This window comes from Bos taurus, chromosome 14 (genome assembly GCF_002263795.3).
Source record: "Bos taurus isolate L1 Dominette 01449 registration number 42190680 breed Hereford chromosome 14, ARS-UCD2.0, whole genome shotgun sequence".
Taxonomy (NCBI): Eukaryota; Metazoa; Chordata; class Mammalia; order Artiodactyla; family Bovidae; genus Bos; species Bos taurus.
In genome coordinates, this window is record NC_037341.1 from 33847638 (window position 1) to 33868627 (window position 20990).

The 20990-nt window shown below is 42.4% G+C and overlaps 1 protein-coding gene across 15 annotated transcripts in view; it reads right to left on the reverse strand.

Annotated features, from left to right (window-relative positions):
* NCOA2 (nuclear receptor coactivator 2) overlaps nucleotides 1–20990 on the reverse strand; it is a 285109-nt gene that overhangs the window by 12767 nt on the left and 251352 nt on the right. For 13 of the 15 annotated variants that reach the window (XM_025001838.2, XM_025001842.2, XM_059874432.1 and 10 more), the window contains 6 exons: nucleotides 20032–20238; nucleotides 17023–17238; nucleotides 13796–13925; nucleotides 5272–5437; nucleotides 2246–2524; nucleotides 1288–1365 (listed from right to left, as the gene is read on the reverse strand). In XM_025001838.2, the coding sequence (XP_024857606.1) occupies nucleotides 1288–1365; nucleotides 2246–2524; nucleotides 5272–5437; nucleotides 13796–13925; nucleotides 17023–17238; nucleotides 20032–20238 (1076 nt within the window). The remainder of the gene's footprint in view (nucleotides 1–1287; nucleotides 1366–2245; nucleotides 2525–5271; nucleotides 5438–13795; nucleotides 13926–17022; nucleotides 17239–20031; nucleotides 20239–20990) is intronic. The other 2 variants (XM_025001844.2, XM_059874438.1) reach the window with 1 other exon arrangement.

The following is a 20990-nucleotide window of genomic DNA, read 5'->3' on the forward strand; positions in this document are numbered from 1 at the left end:
GTACAGAAACCTTGAAGATGGCAGTTTAGAGGCTCATTAAGGGACATTCAAGTCTAAAGGGATGCCAAGTCACTTTGCTGAAAGGTGGCTTTGAAGCACTTGAGAAAAGGCTGAATGGAGGCAGAAAGAAAGGGAGTTGCATAAGGAGAGGAGGGTGACAGAGGCCAGGATGGAGGATGGATGGAAGGATGGATGAGGGAAGGGGTACCGTGCTTGCTGTCAGTGATGGGGACAGGCTGGTTATGGATCTTGGCTGTACACAGCTGACTTCATTATTCACGGACTGGCGAGCTGGCCTACCCGCTAACATGTACTTGTCACCCCAGAACCAATACTCACTGCACCATCGTCATTTATGGATACATGTGGAACAGCAAAATATGTGAGAAGCCCAACATGCACATTCCTACCCACGGCTGAAACAAGGTGACATCAGTTCTTATTTCAGCTCTCACACTGCAGACAAGTGTCCTTCTTGTGGACTACTTAGTTCCACGTTTTTCACACTGCTGTGCTTTTCATCAGTAACTCTGCTGTTTAAAATGGTTCCTGAGACTAGTGCTCAAGGGCTATCTAGTGTCCTAAACAAGTCCAGGAGGCTGATGTGCCTTGTGGGGGAAACTGTGTGAGTTAGACGAGCTTCATTCAGGCGTGAGTTATGGTGCTGCTGGCTTTGAGTTTGACGTTAATGGATCAACAATATATATTACAAAAGGTGTCCTCAAACAGAAACACACATGGACTGACTGATGGAAATGTGACAAGAGGCTCAAAGAAACCGAACACTTTATTTCTCCTAGAAGCAATGGTTCACTATTTGCCAATTCAGTGTTGGCAGGAACTTTGCTTGTTTGCTTAGTCAGTCCCACTCTTTGTGACCCTGTGGACTGTATCCCAGGCTCCTCTGTCCATGTGATTCTCCAGGCAAGAATACTGGAGTGTCTTGCCATTTCCTCCTCCAGGGAATCTTCCCGACCCAGGGACTGAACCCGCATCCTCTGTGGTCTCCTGCATTGCAGGCAGGTTCTTTACTCACTGAGCCATCAGGGAAACCCAGGACTGAACACACAGTGTGAATAATGGTAACTGACCGTATGTGGCAATAAAAATGCCAGTGATGGGGAGGGAACCACAAAGACAACAGACTAGACCAATAAGCACATGGCATGACCTCCATCGTCTGGATCTAGATCTATGTGTGGCCTTCTAAGTCGCTTTACATAGGATATCAAGGAGGGAAATGATGAGACAGGTTAAGTGGATACTGACAGCTTGTCTGCCCCTTACCTGTGTGGGTACTCCAGGCCTCAGAGTCAAGTTCACATTTGAAACATTGCTGATTTGATTCATAAGTGGCTGGCGATTCTAAATGCACATACATGGGAATCAGTACACTTTTAAACAGAATATATTTTACTTCAAATTCCCACCTCAAGAAACCTTCCCCAGCCCCCAAACCCAACATCCACATGCTGCTGGATACTGAAACCACATGGTGTGTGGCTGGATACCCTTGTGAGCTAGTTATCAAGTGATGCTTCCCATTGCTTGTAGCTGAGAAGTTATTTTGGACCATTTGGAAAGTACACTGTTTGCAAGGGAGAAAAAGAGTAGAATGGTCAGAAGAGGAGGCCAAGAGGAAGATTAAGGAAAAAAGCAGAGGGAAAAAAATGAGGGGAGATTTTTAAAGTCCACAATACTGTTATTTACTATATGACAGAAATCTGTCCAGGCTTGTTTCAGTGAGAACATACTTTCTTGAGCAAAAGAGCTATTCCTTAATGCACCACCCCTCTGCCACCATTCTGCTAAAAGCCATGATTTTCATCACAAGAGAGGACTCATGGCAGGAGCTCCTGGTGTCCTGCATACTCACTTGGGGCCAGAAACTGTGCTGGGTCCTGTCAACCCATACATAGAGCCTTAGCCTGTTAACAGCTCCATTTTATAGATGTAAACACTGAGGCTTGGAGAACTCAAGGTTAGCCCATCAGTAAATCACTGAGCTAGGAAATCAGAGGAGAGCTGCTCTAGCTGGAAGCAGGGTCAGCAGAGGAGCAAGAAAGAAGGGAAAGAAGAAAGCAGAAATGAGCATGAAAGCTGTACGATCATGGCAACATCTTCACTGTCTTAGGACAGAATGAGACTTAAGCCCCCAAAAGGACGCCCTGTTCTCATGCCATCTCACATCCACCTTCACTGTGTACCCCCACCCCGACTTTCTGCGTAGTGGCCAGGAACACACCTGCTGTGCTTGGAGGCGATGCTGCAGTTGAAGCCTCAGCTGGTTGGGCTGGCTCTGCACAAGGCCTGTGGGCCTGAGGCCAGGCCGCGGCTGCATGCGGAGGGTGGCGTAACTGGGCCGCTGTCCCATGGTGTGGAAGTTTGGATCCTGCATGGGCGTGTAGCTGCCCTGGGCCATCTGCGCCTGAGACGCATACTGCTGCGGGAACACGGGGGTCTTCTGCTCTAGCATGAGGCTGGAATCCTGACTGGAGAACTGCTCCGGGTCCACACCTTGGCTCTGAAGAGAAAGCCCCCAGATGACCAACACATAAATAAAACCAGCAGAAACCGCAGAGTGAACATAAGACTTTCCTCTCACTGCCCTGTCTCTGAAGCTTCTGCTGTTGTACTTATGGCACAAAGGTACTTCTCCCCTGACTCTCCTTGTCTTCGTAGAAAACGCCTCTTTGTTCAAAAGATCCAGTTACTTGAGGCAAGAAGCGGGCTTCAGGCCTGACTCCCAGCAACCCTTCTTCCCAGGGAAGGGGGAAGCGGTCATAAGTATAGAAAGCCTCCTACTCTCACCACCAATCTGACTGACCTGAACCTGGTGCACATGTCTCCCAGGTGTGTTCAGTGTTCTGACTGCTTATTCACTTCAAGTAGACAACTGCCTTGACACCTGGCTGGGGTCAGCAGTGTTGGGGTGCCCACCGCTATTATTCCCATTTTGCTGACAGTTAAACTGAGACTTGGAGATGCGCGGTAAACTGTAGCAAGCCTGTCTGGCAGGTAAGGAGTCGGTTCCAGTCGAGTCTGTGATTTAAGACTTGAGCTGCTCACCAATGTGACACACTGCCGTATCTGACTGCTTTCTGTGGTCGTCAGAATTCCCTACACGGTCCACATTCTGCCACCATCTTATTTCCTTTTTTTTTCCCTTTGGCTGTGTTGGTCTTTGTTGTAGTGCAGGGGCTTCGCTAGGTGTGGCACAAAGGGTTAGTTGCCCTGTGGCATGTGAGATCTTAGGTTCCTGACCCAGGATCAAACCCACGTCCCCCTGCAGTGGAAAGTGGATTCTTAACTGCTGGACCCCCAGGGAAGTCCCACCATCTTATTTCCAACTAGATGTATCTAATGTGTTTGTCCTTCTTGACTTCTTAGAGCTACTCCATCTATCTGGCTCAGAATGGAGTGGGTACAGAAAATCCAGAATTTCCCAGGGGCGACAACTTCAGGTCAGGTGGCCCTAAAATGACTGCAAACCTGGAGGGTGCACTTGGCTCATTCTTTCTTCCTTCTGCTATGAACCTCCCAACAGAGAGGAGGGAAGGACCCAACTGTAAAGTCATCTCTTAGGTGTGCTTTAACCACAGTAACATCCTAGGTTTTCCTTAAGCTAGTCTATCCATGTGACAGCAGGCCTGGGGCCACCCAGAATCCTGCCCTCAGATCAAGTTTAACCGTGAGAACTGGGCCTATCTTCTTGTGCATAATAGTTTTAAAAATGTGGAGCCCACTCATGGGAACCATTCACTGTTGAATTACTGCTCTAAGTATATCCACAAAACCATCTCAGATCTTGAAGTATTGGCCCATCTTTAGAAGAGAGAAAGTTTAAGTAATTTCCATTTTTAAAGAAAACACATAACTCTGATGACTACAAATAAAGCCCATTTGTATTCTACATTTCCCCAACTTCACCTAATAATCACTATTTCTATAATTCAGGTAATATGACATTATAAGGATGGATTTGATGAGACAACATAGAAACACAAATTAAAAAAAAAAAAGATTGAAGATATTCAATGATGAAATGACACCAGTTTTGATAAAAACAATGCTTGAGTCACGCAGCAACCCCAAGAATCATATATCTTTAAATGTCACTTAGACGAAACACAGGGATAACAGTGCTGAATGCTAAATTCTCACCAGCGCTAAAGGCAAAACAAACCAGCCACACAGGAAATATTTCAACTCCATTTTCCTCTCTTGATTTATTCAGGTTATGTCATGCAACCTCAAGTCATCTCTTTCCATTCTGCTGTTCTCAGTATGAATTGACAAGTCTTAACTCCCACTTCTGTCTGCTGAATGTGGGGATTACGACAAGACTAGTTTTAATGCTTCAGAGAAAGTCTCCCATGACTCGGCACCACCCTTCTCACAGACCCTCTCAACACCTCACACGTCCAGGAAGCAGATCAAACTCTGGAAGGTACTTCTTAGCACTAAGACAAAGATGATTCATGACGAGAAAAGAAGAAGACGGCAGTGAGCCTGTGATCTTTCTACGGGAAAACAGGATGCCTGCTTCACATCAATTGGGCTGCGTAGCCAGACTGAGAAAAGTCCTCCAAATTATTTCATGAGACTCTGTTAGGTTATTATACTGCTGCTATAAAGTACTCTTAAATGACTTTATGTTACCAACTAAATCAACTATACAGGCTTCCCTGGGGGCTCAGACGATAAAGAATGTGCCTGTAATGGAGATCTGGGTTCGATCCCCAGGTTGGGAAGATCCCCTGGAGAAGGGAACGGGGGCATGGGCAGCGGGGGAAGCAATGTAAGCCCACGGAGACTGGCTAACTTCACCTTTAAAGTGACTTCTGCTAACTTATGTGCAACCTGTTTTAACACAAGTAGCTTCCTATCACTAGCTCACAGATATAAGATGAAGGATACTGGTTTTGAGATGGAAGGTTCTAGATCGCTAAGACAGCAGTGGTCTGTTCCTGGCCTCTCTGCTCCTTGTTATGTTCCTCTCTGCCATAGTCAAGTGACCTGGACTTGAGTTTATGCCTTTTGGGCAAATAAATCCAAATTACAGGTAAAATTCATTCTTGGTCATTTCCACTCTGGGGCAAAAGTTGATGTGGGAGTAACAAGGAGAGGGGGTGACAGGAAACAGGGCTCCTGGTTACGAGGGAAGAGCACGTTCTAAAAAGCCGACTGCCGTTTATGTGCAAGCAGAAGAAAACAGACGTCTGTGTGTCCCTGCGAGCTTGGCCTCTGCCAGCCTCATGGTGTGCCCACCTGGCTGACGAGCTCGGGTATCCCCAGGGCTCTGTCGATCTCCTCCAGGCCATCAAAGTTCCTCAAGGCCATGTACAGCTGGTCCAGGAGAGCGCCTTCATCACTCGGAGACTCTGCTGCGGGATGTGGACACAGCAAGTCGTCGGGAGAGCTGCCGAATGGCTGCCTGTAAAGAGACAAACTTCATCTCGTGCCCACGGAAAAGTGAGTTGATTAGAGAACATTTTTTCCCCGCCTTAATAACAAAAGTAGTAAAATACGGTACCAGTCAGACACAAACAACAACCCCACATAATAGATACGCATTATTTAGTGCCTAACATAGATAGGGGGCTTCCCTGGTGGCTCAGTGGTTAAGAATCCACCTGCCAATGCAGGAGGAGATCTGGGTTTGATGCCTAGGTAGGGAAGACACCCTGGAGAGGAAATGGCAACCCATTCCAGTATTCTCTTGCTTGGAGAATCCCTAAGGACATAACTCACCAGGAGCCTGGTGAGTTACAGCCCATGGGGTTGCAAGAGAGTCAGATACAACTGAGCGACTAAACAACAACAACAACAACAGAGATAGGTGAGACACACGTTAAGGCACTGGATGTTATGATTGTTGTTTTTATTGCTCCTGCTCTAAAACTGGCAAAGCTGAGGCTTGGAGGGCTTGTCAGACTCCGTGGTGGAGAACAGACAGGCAACACTACAAAGTGGGGATTCATCACCGGCCGGGGTGACCACTGTGTTCCCACAAATCTACAATGACTCTTCTAGCATATATACTCATATATTTGCTTTGCCCTGAAGTAGTCCGTCTAGTCAAGGCTATGGTTTGTCCAGTGGTCATGTATGGATGTGAGAGTCAGACTGTGAAGAAAGCTGAGTGCTGAAGAATTGATGCTTTTGAACTGTGGTGTTGGAGAAGACTCTTGAGAGTCCCTTGGACTGCAAAGAGATTCAACCAGTCCATTCTGAAGGACATCAGCCCTGGGATTTCTTTGGAAGGAATGATGCTAAAGCTGAAACTCTAGTACTTTGGCCACCTCATGCGAAGAGTTGACTCATTGGAAAAGACTCTGATGCTGGGAGGGATTGGGGGCAGGAGGAGAAGGGGACGACAGAGGATGAGATGGCTGGATGGCATCACTGACTCGATGGACGTGAGTCTGAGTGAACTCCGGGAGTTGGTGATGGACCGGGAGGCCTGGTGTGCTGCGATTCATGGGGTCACAAAGAATCAGACACAACTGAGTGACTGAACTGAACTGAAGTAGTCCAAGGAGTTTCCAGGATTTTAGCAGGAAAGACTAATTGATTACATAGTTTCATTTCTCACCAGGCTTGAATGACCCATCTGAGGGACACAGTGAGCATGAAAGCTCCATTACTTTTTTTGAACTCAGCTGCCATTAGCCATTAGACTGCACTTGGCTGGACTAATGGGATATTTCTCTGTCATGCGTAAGTAGGATTTGCAAACATTTATGAAAATCCTCAAGAAGTATGGCTGTCAGGCTACCAAGTTAGTCATGAAAAGTCGACCATGAACATGCAGATTATGTCTGTTGTATATTTTAGGTGATAAAACTGTAACACTACACTCCAAATTCAATGGTATAATAAAGTCCTGTGATTTACATTAACTGACAACCTTGGGAGTTAAAAAGAGTTTCTGAGTTACTCAAATATTGAAAGGGGAAATGATCCTCTAATTTGTCCTCTTAGAGGTACTACATGATGTTTTGTAGAGAATGAAGTTTACAAGTAAGCACCCTCATTCTTAGGGCTTCCCTGGTAGCTCAGCTGGTGAAGAATCTGCCTGCAATGCAGAAGACCCCAGTTTGATTCCTGGGTAGGGAAGATCCCCTGGAGAAGGAATAGGCCACCCACTCCAGTATTCATGGCCTTTCCTGGTGGCTCAGATGGTAAAGAATCCACCTGCAATACGGGAGACCTGGGTTCATTCCCTGGATTGGGAAGATCCCCTGGAGGAGGGAATGGCTACCACTCCAGTATTCTTGCTTTGAGAATCCCCATGGACAGGGGAGCCTGGCGGGCTACGGTCCATGGGGTCGCAGAAGGGGAAGCGACTGAACGACTAAGCACAGCACCCTCATTCTTAAGTGATGATAGATTCACATAGGGATAACAGGCCATGTTTCCTAAAGCTAGTTCTGTGCCATTTTGGCCTAGAATCCTGAAATGCTGAGGATTTACGCCAATAGTTTCGAACAGTTCTAACCCAGTGCACTTAGAAATAATCTACCCTGAATCTTCATTAGCCCCAGTCATTTGTGAAGAAAATCACCTAGTAAGTATGCCCTTCACTAAACTGTGTGCCTGTAGTCCTTGGCTCTCCGAGCTCGCATCCCATGACCTGAGAGGTACCATAAGAGGCCTTGCCGCCAGGGCCTCAGTTCTCAGGGAGACGTCAAGCACCCAAATAGACTGGACCCTTCCTGTTTCCACATGCTCCCAGAATTAAGTTTCTAAACACAACTGTGATCAGATTACTCTACACTTAGGGAGTGGGAGGAAGGAGCAGATCAGAACACTGGCAACAAGGAGGAGAAAAACCACAGCACTGCATGTCACGGAAGCAAAGAGCAGAGGAAATTCCCCAGAGAGGAATGACCAACATTCAGATGTGGTACATTTTATGAAAAAAGAGCTCAAGTCAGCCGACAGTGGATGCTATTTACCACCTTCTCTTAGGCCTGAGACCTCATTCCCCAAAGATGCTAGTTAATATTTTCTTTCTCGAGCTTTACTGCATAATTTTCAACTTCTGTTTCTTCACAAGCTTTAAATCCCCACACAGCCAGAGCCCCCACCCCAGATCTCTACTATGAACTCGGGTCCCGTTTAAGTGGAGTGAGGCTGCAGGAGCTCTGTGGGAAGGCAGGTGCCCTGTATGCATCTGCCGGCGTCAGCTGGAAGAGGAGACCCTGTCCGGTATCGTGGGAGACAACTCCACTCCAGGGAGGGCACATCCCAATACAGAGAAAAAAAAAAGTACTGGAAACGTTCATTGGCATCTAAGTGATTTCCTACATAATAACCTATTTTTTGGTCTCATGATTTCCTTTTCTTTTTCTAATTAAAACAGTTAAGCTAATGCATGACCTAGATTCCTACTTTGGTCAAAGCCCTCTTCAACTTGAGCTGGGGCCTTGGGGATACCTGCTTACAGTCTCTAATCCTCCTGATACGATGTTGCCAGGTTCCTGTTCCCATTACTGAGCGGACTCACAAAATCCCAGGCCCTGGGACAGGGTGCTGGTGGTGGTAGACACACACACTTCAGTAAAGCCTAACCTGTCCCAGTATAGCGTAGAGCCTATGGCTTCCCTGTGGGTCCCAGCTGCCCTGGGCAGCCGGCCTTTTCCTAGAAGATGCTGTATACCCGCCATAATGCCAGACTTCCCATTCCATGTTCCCCACCCCCTCCTGCATCTGTGATCCTTCCCCTCCAGGCTCAGCGTTTCTCCTCCAGTCACCCCCGGCCATGCCCACTCTGCTCTCGACTCCAGGCCCACTCACTGCGCTGTGCTGACCTGATGCTGGCATTTACTCACAAACCTCAACTGTGCCTGGTGAGCATCTTCAGTTTCTTTGTTGGCTCGGTATCCGAACTGTGTTAAGTTCAGCAAGTTCCCGTTGGTGAAAATAAAAGGTTCTTGATCTAGCCAAGTTATCATACCTTATGTTCAGAAAAATACAGTCTTATGTTCATAAAAATATATTGCATTGTGGCTTGGTATCATAAATTTGGGCATACCATGAGTTACAACACTTCTTTGAGAAACATAATACGTTTGGCTTATAGAAAAAATAGTGATCTGGACCTTCAATTCCACCTTTATAAATGACTGCCAATATGATGGCAGAAAATTTTTTCTTACATTTTGGGCAATTATAAATACAGTTACAATCTAGATGGTGGCTGACAAATATAGTATTAAGACAAGGATGAAATTCAGAGGAATAAATGGAAGAACACACAGAAGCCCCAGGTTGGCAAAGCAGTAAGGAATGAACTGGCAGAAGACAGGTCCATTGTTAATAAAAATCTTTCTTTTTTAAAAAAATTAAAAAAAAATTTATATTCTATTTGAGTATAGCCTATTAATGACGTTGTAATAATTTCAGGTGGACAGCAAAGAGACTCAGCCATACATATATATGTATTCATATCCTTCAAACCCCCCTCCCATCTAGGATGCCACATAACATTGAGCAGAGTTCCCTGTGTAGGTACTTGTTGGTTATCCATTTTAAATATATACATGTCCATCCCAAACTCCCTAACTATCCTTCCCCCGCAACAACCATAAGTTTGTTCTCTAAGTCTGTGAGTCTCTTTCTGTTTTGTAAATAAATTTATTTGTATCATGTCTTTTTAGATTCCACATGTAAGGGATACCATATGATAAAACCTTATTTATTGAAATCTATACTTTTATTTATTTATAGACTACCAGGACATTAAAGATGGTGATAAGGGGAAAAAGACAAATTCTGAGCTATTGTTTGAGAAATTGGAACATTACCATCAGTTTTTACTTGTATTTTCAAAATTTTGCAAAAAAGTAGCAGCTACTATATGATAAGAAATTAATGGTCAACCAAGAAAACTTTACTTTAAGGCACATTACAAACAAAAGAACACCAAATTACCTCAGAAATTCTGAACTTAATGTGAAAGAAAGTCTTTCATGAAAGGCAGCTACTGTTCACTTTTACATACATCCAACAGAAATTATAAAAAAATCATCTATACATTTGGGGCTATATTTTAAATATCTCTTTTACCTACCAGATGAATAAAAGGAAAAAAAAAAAAAAAAAAACCACCACAATGAAATGACAGCCAATGGAAATAAAATTATAAATAAATGAGGATGTGAATATGTTAGAAATTTAAGGGTTAAACTACTCTCTTTTTGAAATGTGTATATATAACTAACGCTGGGCTCATGAAACATGAAAACACCTACTTCTAAATAGGCAGGCAGGAAAAATATTAAATATTAATGGTGATATTAATGTTTACAAAGGGGATTTAAAAAATCACTGCTTTTCTTTTATTTAAAAAGAGAGACGTGGTTAGAACCCTTGTTGTCCATCATCTCTGGATTTCTTTGACAATAAGACTACCATAAATTTGGTCATAAATTTCTTCTAATTGAATTATTTAAAATAAAAGAAGAGGAGTTAAGTGGCTAGAAAAGCTGAAATAACTTTAAAAATAGTAAAAATGTTCGGTTCTGTCCACAGAGTTCTTATATAAAGAAAACTGACAGTAATACCAACAACATGAGAACAGGGTCAGAGCAGAGCCACAGAAATGCCCCGGCACGCCGAGCAGCCGACTCTCACTGGCTTCAGCATATACTCTGCATTTCTCCTCTTTTGTTTTTTAGTTGTTGCTGTTGTTTGGCCTCTCTCTGTGGCTTGTGGGACCTTAGTTCCTTGACCAGGGATTGAACCCATGCCCCCCTGCCATGGAAACGCAGAGTCCTAACCACTTGACTGCCAGGAAGTCCCCATTTTTGTTTTAACAGAACCCTCCTCGACTTGGGCAACAGTGAAAATCCTAACTTTGGGCCTAGTTTTCCCCTAGAAACTAATCTTAGATATTTCATCCAAAACGTTTTCTACTGTGTGCAAGTTTCCATGGACATGGGTATGTTTTTAACAAACCAAATAAACATATTTAGAAAATGCACACACTCACTGACACCATGAAATCAGACTTAAAGAGCTGGAAGGACCCTGAGAAAGTACCACCTCTAAGGATGACTACAGTGGTTATTTATATGATGCTCTATTCCCAAGCAAACCCAGTGATGCAGGCCACACACCGCCCCTGGTACCCAGTCCAGTGAGAGCCACTCTGACTGTGGCTCTTCTGATGTTCTCCCCTGCAAAGTACAGGGGAGGAGCAGCGGTGCTAGCATCACTTGGGGCTTGTCAGAGACGTAGAATCCTGGACTCCACTCAGAACTGCCGTCCAATGAGACCCCGCAAGTGGTGCACAGGCACCGGGGGTCTGAACACACTAGTTTCTCCTACTAAGTGAATGGAATACAGCTGGTGAGCACCTTCTCTTATCTCCCTAAACAGCTGTTAAGCAGTTGCCCTGGTCTTTTCTTTCAGTGAAATAACTAGTCCCCAGCTTTTTCTCACCCAGCCTATTGTTAAGCTCATATTCACCTTATGCTATTTAATTTTTTTTTTTTAAAAACTTCACTGAGTGCCCTGAATCCTGCATCATTCTCTTAAGATACAGAAGGAAAACAGGCTCCACAACACAATTCTGAGCTACACAAAAGCATTTCATCTCAGGGTAGGAGTCATTTTAAAACCTGTTTGTTTGTTTTTTTAAAAACAAGAAGCTCTGGAAATATTCTACCCTTATGAAATTTTAGAAACTCTGCTTTTATTATTAGTGAATTTGATAAAAGTACTTTATAATTTTAGATTTGAACAACCTCCAAAGGACAAAATAGTTCAGTCTGTAGCGAGGTCCTCGCTAGCCTCCAACCTGAACTCTTCACATGAGAGCCTCAAGACCAAATTCCTCCAGTTGTTTCCTAATGTTTACTTCCCAGAACACACTGCCTGCATCCTTTATGTTCCCATGCTGACTCGGGCTCAGTACGTGAATTATCTCCCTCCCTCGGGGCTCTGTGCCCACACAACTGGCTGAGCAGCACCATGATACAGGCCTCAGGGTCGCCTGCGAGCCACCTGCTTCCAGTGCTTTGCTAACCCTGAGATTAGCACATAACACAACTGTGATGTTGTCTTTCCAGGGAATAATGGAACAACCACCTTCGAGCTGAAACTTGAGCCACACCTAAGCCCCCGGGGACAGGTGGATTTTATCCTCAAGAGTCGGGGCTCGCTGGGCCACAGCCACGAGAAAGAGCTGATGGTGTGTGTGTCGGGGGGCTGGGCTGCTCTGAGCAGACTGGTGAGCAGAACCCTCACCCCTGCAGAGACCAACGCAAACTCTCTCCTAAGAAGAAGTATCCTCAGTTTTAACCCCAGTGTTTCATTGACCAAGAGTAACTAGAACTCCCAGTGAAAGACTGCCATAATACTCAGGGAATGGGCCACCAGAAGCAAGAGTCAGTCACTGATTTACACCTGCAAGGAATCCAGATACTGGAACTCCCAAATCAAGAAATGCAGAAACAAAGGATGAACGTCATGTTTAAAGACATAAAGGTGGAGTCAAAAATAAGCAAACCACAAGAGACCATGAAAAATAATAAGGCAAATAGAACTTTTAGGAATGAAGAATGTAACTGGATCAAACATAGCTATAGAGATAATTAATGAAATATACATATGAATAAATTATCCTCAATGTAGTACAGAGAGACAAGGAGATGGAAAATGGAAGATGGATAAAGAAATAAGGAGGGTATGAGTTTTAAAAAAATCTAATGTAGAAAGTTAACGTGTCTTGCCAGAATCCCAGAAAGAATAAAGGAAATGGAGGTGTGGCAGTATAGAGAGATAATGCCTAAATTTCTAGAACTGATGAGACACACAAATTGACAGATTTAAAAAACAAGCACAAGATATACCAAACACTAAGCAGTATAAATAAATCAATTCACACCTAGACACACTACAATAAAACTACAGTATAGCAGTTACAGAAATATTTCAAAAGCAATTAGAAAAGATTGCCTACACAGAAACAAAAATGATGAGACTAATAATCAGAATCAAAAAACAATCAAATTTGATCATATATACCACTTTCTTTTTCAAAAAACTTCAACAGCTTAAAGAAAAAAGGCCAAATTCTTCAGAGTTTGCAATTTAAGACCCTCTATAAATCTGTTCCTTTATTAATCTACTCTTCCAGTTAAATCTTCTGATACTGTTTTTTAATGTGGTAAAGTATATGAAGCATAAAACTAGACGATTCTGTTACCCTAAACATATTGTGTGGTTTCTGTAACCTCTAAGCCTCTGATTATACTGCTTTTGCCAGATGAACTGGCTTCCTGCCATCTCTGCCCACTGAAATGATACCTTTCTTCTACATTTTTTAAAATCTCTTGGTCACACTGCGTGGCATGTGGGATCTTAGTTCCCTGACCAGGGACTGAACTTGTGCCCTCTGCATCGGAAGTATGGAGTCTTAACCACTGGACACCCAGGGAAATCCCAGTGATACCACTTCTCATCAACTCTGAAGCTTTCTCCAATCACCCCAATTGAATGATCACCCCATTTATAGTACATGCTAGCTCATATTAGTTATTAGTCTACATATTTTATTTTCCAACTAAACTGCAGCATCTTTGAAGGCAGATGCTCAGTTAAACTGATTTTTGGATTCCCCTCCCTCCCTTACCTCCTGCACTCCCAGACCAGTAAGTGATATAGTTTGAATACATGAAAACGGGTCAGGCACCAAGTGTTTAAAAGGATAAGATTAACTTCTGGCCTAGGGCTCAGATAACTCGTGAACTCTGCTCTCTGGGACCTCCCGAGTGCTCACCTGTTCTGGCTGGCAAACGGTGCCTGGTCTATTGGCAGAATGCTCTCAGGCCAGGGGGCGGTCTGATTTGGAGGTGCTTGTTGTTGGCTATACTGAGGTCCCCCCATGTTCATCTCCAGTTCAGATGGCCCTGAAAAGGGAGAAGAAAACAACCCCTGAATCTTATAACTTGTAATCAGCGAAGTGTCTGTTTCAGCTATGGAATAGAAAGAGAAATACCTGGCTGATAGAAAAGACAGAAATAATAATAATTAGGTGGAAATAATAAGATAGAATTTTTGTTCTGAAACAGAACAAAAGGGCAATAAATATCAAGGCTGATCACCCACTTTGAGACTCTAGATGAGCAGTTCCAAACTCCTTGTACTTAGGAATTTTTATGCTAAGTCACTTCAGTTGTGTCCGACTCTGTGCAACCCCATGGACTGTAGCCTGCCAGGCTCCTCTGTCCATGGGATTCTCCAGGCAAGATTACTGGAGTGGGTTGCCATGGCCTTCTCCAAGGAGTCTTTATATTCTTATTAATGTACAGGCTTTTGTGTAAGTGGGATGTATCTTACTGCTGTTTACTGTATTGAAAATTAAAACTGGAAAATAGAAAAAAATGATTCTTAATTCATTTAAAAATCATCATAATAAATCCACTATGCTATAAACAAGACTTTTCTTCCAGTGGTATTGAGATATAATTGACACACAGCATTATGTGAGGTTAAGGTGTACAGCACTATGATTTGACTTACATACATCATGAAATAATGATCACATTAAATTTAGTGAACATCCATCATCTCAAATAGCTACAAATGAAAAAAAAGAAAAAAATTCTTTTCCTTGTGATGAGAACTGTCAAGAGGATTTACTCTAACAACTTTCATATATAACATATAGCAGTGTTAGCTACATTGATCATGTTATACATTACGTCCCTAGAAATTATCTTATAATAGAAATCTGTGCCTTTAAACCACCTCCAACCAGCTTGCCTTTCCCTGCCCTCCCCTCCCCTCTGGTAATCACAAATCTGACCTATTTTTCTATGAGTTGTTTGTTTGCAACACAGATAAGATTTTTTTTTTAAGCCAACTCTATTGTGCGTCCATGAGAGAATAATAATATCTTTATATTATTATGAGAATAGTTTTGGCCTTCCAGATCCCCTAAAAGGGCATCAAGGTCCTGGACATAATTTTGCGAAGTGCTTGTAAGACAGGTGTAGAAAGGGGGCTCAGACAACTCAGACATGCTCTTTCTTAGGAATTCTTTGTAGAGGTTTAAAGCTAATGCACGATATGAACTCTTTAATGATTATATTATCACTGTCTGTGGACCTGTCTTCCATTACAATAGATACTTTTCTGTTGAGTTCACAGCTTTTATGAGTTTATTAAAAATCAGAGCAATTCAGCTACACCATGAAGCTCACAGAGCCATTTTTCAAGCTCAAAACCTATGTGTCATTCATGAAGAAAGACTGAGGATAAATGAAATTTCTGGACAGAAAGGATTTACTATGATGATTTTTAAATGAATGAATTAAGTATTTTAGAAATTTCCCAGTGTATTTCTGCATGGAAATCTGGCTATTTTTAGTATTTTTCATGCATGTCTCAAATTATGTGAATTTACACTTGTGAATCGTGCATTATTAATTGGAAGTACACTTTCCATAGAAAGGCAACATGAATGTCATCTCAGAAACAATAAGCCAAAATGTGCTGAGCAATTAAACAACTAGAAAAGAAAATCGATGCCAGGGCGGGATGACCATTCTGCATTATTATGTCAAAACCATCCTGGCATCTTTCTGGTAATGATTTAGCGTTTACTCATCCTGCTCTGGGCTTCCCCAGTTGCTCAGTGGTAAAAAAACTTGCCTGCCAATAATGCAAGAGATCCAGGTTCCACCCCTGAGTCGGGAAGATCCCCTGGAGGAGGAAATGGCAACCCATTCCAGTATGCTTGCCTGGGAAATCCCATGGATGAGGAGCCTGGCGGGCTACAGTCCATGGGGTGGCAAAGAGTTGGACACAACTTAGTGACTAAATAATAACAACATCCTGCACTATCTAAGTATATGAAAAAGTATATAAACATCACCTTATCTGAATTATGGTAACAGACAAGTGGAAGGTTAGTATGTCAATATTAAGAAACAAGAATGAGCTACATTAAGTTTTTTAAAAAAATAATCGTTTATTGAGATATAATTGACATACTATATACTTAGCTCACTTAAACTGTTATGATTCAGTGTCTATTAGTGTAGTTGCAGAGCTGTACAACCATCACAATGATCAATTTTAGGATGTTTTCATCCTCCCACCCCCAAAAAACCTCATAATGTAATCAGGAGTAACTCTCCATTCTCCCCACAAAACCCCAGCCCTAGGAATCCACTAATCTTACTTTATCTACAGATTTGCCTGTTTTGGACATTTCATATAAATGGTATCAAACAATGTGTCTGATCATTAATTTTAATAACATGTGAACTGTATCCAAACAACTCTAGTGATCCTTATATGTTCTGAGTTGCTCTGTAAGACCCTGCTCTTTCAGTGAAGACCTGGGAGAGTCTTGTGTAACAGTCTAGGGTAAAATGTGCTGTGCTTAGTCGTGTCTGACTCTTTGTGACCCCATGGACTATAGCCCGCCAGGCTCCTCTGTCCGTGGGATTTTCTAGGCAAGAATACTGGAGTGGACTGCCATTTCCTTCTCAAGGGGATCTTCCTGACCCAGGGATTGAACTCGCTTCTCTTACATCTCCTGCATTGGCAGTGCATTCTTTACCACCGTGCCCACCTAGTCTAGGGTAGTGCCCAGAAATCTGCATTTTAAGGTCCTGATGACCATGCAGAGTTAGGGACATTGCTGTACCATTGAAATGCTTCTTTAAAATATCATCTATATGATATTTCTAGTGTTACAGTGTAATCCATTCCCTGTAAAAGTTGAAATTGGATAGTTTCAAGCAAAAATGAAACATCATAAAGGTAGTGAGTTATCTTATTTTACTGGAAATCCTGCAATTCTATGACCTGTGCAGAGATCTTCAGCAAAATCCCACATTTGATAGCTTGACACAGGGTGGTGGGGGGCAGTGGTGGGGCGGGGGGTATTCCCTAAACCGCAAATGACAAGCCTGACAGAACTTAAGGAGCTGTTCCTCTCTCCTTCTAAGAATGCATCAAACTGAAAAGCAAAGAGTACAGGAACCACCTTACCCATATTCATGACCTGAGGTTGAAGCATCTGTCTTTGGCCAGGCTGGCTGTTGGGTCTCATGGGGATGCTGGCTGTTGGGTTCCGAATCATACCTCCTTGGATCGGCCGGTTCATGGCATTGCTGGTAGCAGCACAGGTGACCCTCACGGCAGGACTCTGGGGCGCCCACTCCCCAGACGGCATGGTGGGCCGGGCAGCATTGCTGCCAATCATGCCTACAGGCAAGGCAGAGAAGACAGAGATGTGGTGACCGGAAACATAGTCAACATGCAGGAACACTAGACGCTCTTACTCTACACGAGACAGACAGTTGTTCCTAATACACAGTTAACCCGACAGCTCACGCCCTCGCCGGGCCAGATGTGGGCCTTGGGTAAGAAACACAAGCTGGCAATTACTATGAAGTTTTTCACAACACAGACTTGCCACTCTTTACAGTTCGGAAAAGCTGTTACAGTTGTTCCCATATGTACTTAAGAGACAGGTGCTGTGGCGTGTGGAGAACCCCAACTTCCTTCCTCAGGAAGTGAATCACATTAGCTGATATACACGTCAATGCTTTACTTTCCAAATGGGAGGTGAGGCCAAGAGAAAACAAGGTAAAAACTGATAATCAATATTCTAATTCTAAACCCAAATCACAGAGAATATCCCGTGAAGCCTTGGCCAGACTTTAAATTCTCAAATCCCTTTCTGAGCATTACAATTTGTTAAGCTTCAAAGCTGAATGAGACAGCCTTGGAAGCCGGGGGAATGAGAGCATCTTTCCACTCTGGTTCTTTGTGGTCACGGCAAGGAAGCGTCTGCTGCTGTGCCTGGACCACCTCGTTGCTGGTGATGTAGATCTAGACTGGGTAGGGACAGATATGTAAAAATCCTCTTACGCTTGAGATAGTAACAGCTGCGCAACCACACACACCAGTGAGAAGAGCACACACTGCTGGCAGATCACGTGCTTGCTCTCTCTGGCCCCAGGATGCTGGCGATGGCCAGACACGGGCTAAAACTTGGTATCCTAAAGGGGAAGAACCCCAAGTGAGGACCCTTCGTTCTGAAGTGTTTAATAAAGGATGTGCAACAGTTCTGCTTTCAAAGATGTGACTTGCATTGACTTTAATTATGATAATAACTAAAAACAGGGTATATTTCAGAAATGGGGAGAGCATGTATTGTGGGTGGTTTTTCACTGGTGAAATGAGAATGTACCTCATCAGGACAATGAAGAGTTAAGTGTAATTAGACTGAACAAGTTAGGACAATATTATATTAGTACATATTTTAAAAACCATTTGAAGACTAGACTTGAATGATATAAAGATATGGGAGAAAAGACATTTTCTTTTTCAAAAAATCTATTATCTAATCAATATAACAAGATTATATAAAGTCTAGAAAGCAGAAGGGAAAATAATCCATAATTTGAAATATTAATGTAATTATAACCAGGGTAGTCTCTTTCATGTTTTCTTCTTTTTTTTAAAGCAAAGCACAGACACTGCTTGATCTTTATAGTCTGGATGCCAGGCATCTCCAGGCTGCCTAGATTTGAATATAGGTATGTCTCCAAATTCCTAATGTTTCTCCAAGAACCCAGATGTTGCATTTCACTGATAAGGAGCCACCTTTAATAAACTATTGGCTCCTTTTCTCTGACAGAATTTCATGTGAGTCAACATTTTACTTATATAAATCAATACTTTATCTTAAAAATAATATAAGATCAATATGGCATTGTTTCTGCAAATAAATAATTAGTGATGTAGTCAGTGTCTGGCACATCTAGTAGGCACCCAGTAAATATCTGTTGAATGAATAAACTATTTTAATACAACATAGCTCACATTTCCCATGTGAACTGCTTACCAACAACAGAAAGTTAAAAGAAAAAAAAAACCCATCTTTTTTCTTTCAACTGAACTCTTATTTTTACTTATCTGAATGGAAATGTGATTACAGGGATGATACACTAAGCTAAAAAAACTGCCAAGAATTAAAACCTATGAATATAAGTTCTTTTTGTAACATGTTTCTTTCAATGCCTTTGTCTCCAGTTATAAACGGTGAGCAGGACTTCATTAGAAAGCTCAGCATCCTAAGGGTGCGGGATACCCAGAGGGTACAGGACATGGTGGTTATAGCCATCAATGCTGCTGCAGTGATTCCTAGCCTGAACTGGAAGGAGGTTTGGGAGTATGGCAGCTGCTATGGGGATGACTACCACTTAGGAATATGCGTGGGAAACTTGGCAGACACCTTAAGCCACAGCAGGTCAAGGGTCAAACCAGATCACAGGCAACCTTATACATTTTAAAAAATGGAATTCTGGGATCAGCTACTATTAGGTTAACCACACTACCACTTAAAATTCATTTTCTTAATTAATATTTTTCAGAATGAGAACTGCTATTGTTACAAGTATAAAAGGTTGGTAGAATTTTATACTTTCATTCTGAAATTCATGAAACACAAATCATCAATTAATAGGGAGTTTTGGGGTTATCCTGAGTTGGAAAGATCTTCTAGAGAAGGGAATAGCTACCCTCTCCAGTATTCTTGTCTGGAGAATTCCATAGACAGAGGAGCCTGGAAGGCTATAGCCCATGGGTTCGCAAAGAGTCGGACACGACTGAGCGATTAACACTAACACACTTTTGGGGTTGTCAGCAGATTATCACAAAAAGCTAGCAAATTCTTCTACATAAAGCACTACAAGGTCTAAAATAGTAACTGGAATAGTAGTGAAATAAGTTTTTACTGTAGGATTAGCGAGCAACTAGAACCCTTGTAAAAACAATGATCACAGCATAAAAAGGTCAGCCTACTGGGAGGCTTTCCAATTCTTCATATACCACGCTCACAGTGAAAATCTGCAGAATTTTCTTACATTCAAATGTGTTTCTAGCATAAAAAATTTCACACGAAAAATTCTACTACTTGGATGTGGAGGAATACATCATTAAGTTGAATAACCCACCAATAAAAAGTTGACAGCCCATTTGAGCCCTTACCTGTGCTACTGTTCCCTAAATTTCCTTGGTTTCCTATCATCCCTTGATTACCCATCATTCCTGGCTGAGGTATCACTGGGTAGGGACTACTGTTTCTGATTGGTGGGAAAGGTCCAGCGCCCGTTGGGCTTTGCAATGTGATGTCAAGTGGGAAATTCTGGTTTGGCAATAACCTGCCCAGTTGCCCTGGTCGTGGGTTATTAAAAGCTAGGGAGAAAACAAATGAAAATTGAAGGTTAATAGAGGATAATGGAAAATAGTAACAGAAGCAGTGTTCAGGGGAAATGTCGGTTGTAAAATCACAAAGGTATGCATGTCTGGGACCAGCTGCTTACATAAAGACAAATTCATAGACAAAAAGAACATGGGTGTCCAAACACAGACTTGCAATCTAATCAACACGTCTCTAATTTACTTCTTGACAACCTCACAGAGCAATAAAGCAAAGGAAAAAAAAGGAGAACATGTTTATTATTTATTGTATATTTTTCTCCCCAATATCAACTTCTAATATTCAACTGTATTTGCTAAGTAAACTACAAATATATTTTTCATATATTATTTGAATTTAGAAATACTGTTTTGTCACAGCTGTGAAGCCATAAATATCTCCAAATGCACCAAACTTGGACACATGTGGTTTGGACTGAGACTGTCATATTTTAACTGGATTTTCCTAGGAAGAGAATTAGGCTAAAAATGTCTACTCTCATTGAAAGTTAGAAGTCTTTAAGTGTGAACTCTGGTACCGAAAGTCAGTATTAAAGCTCTCAGGCCCTGTCAAATCTTCTAAAGGCCTGTTAAATCTTCTAAATACATATTCTTTAAATTCCAGATTTATTTATATTTGAAATGGATTCTATGATTAGTTTATAAGAGTTTATTGTGTAGTAAGCACTACATCAACGCACTATACTATCACACAGACAACCAGTTATTTGCTAAGTGTTTTTACAAAA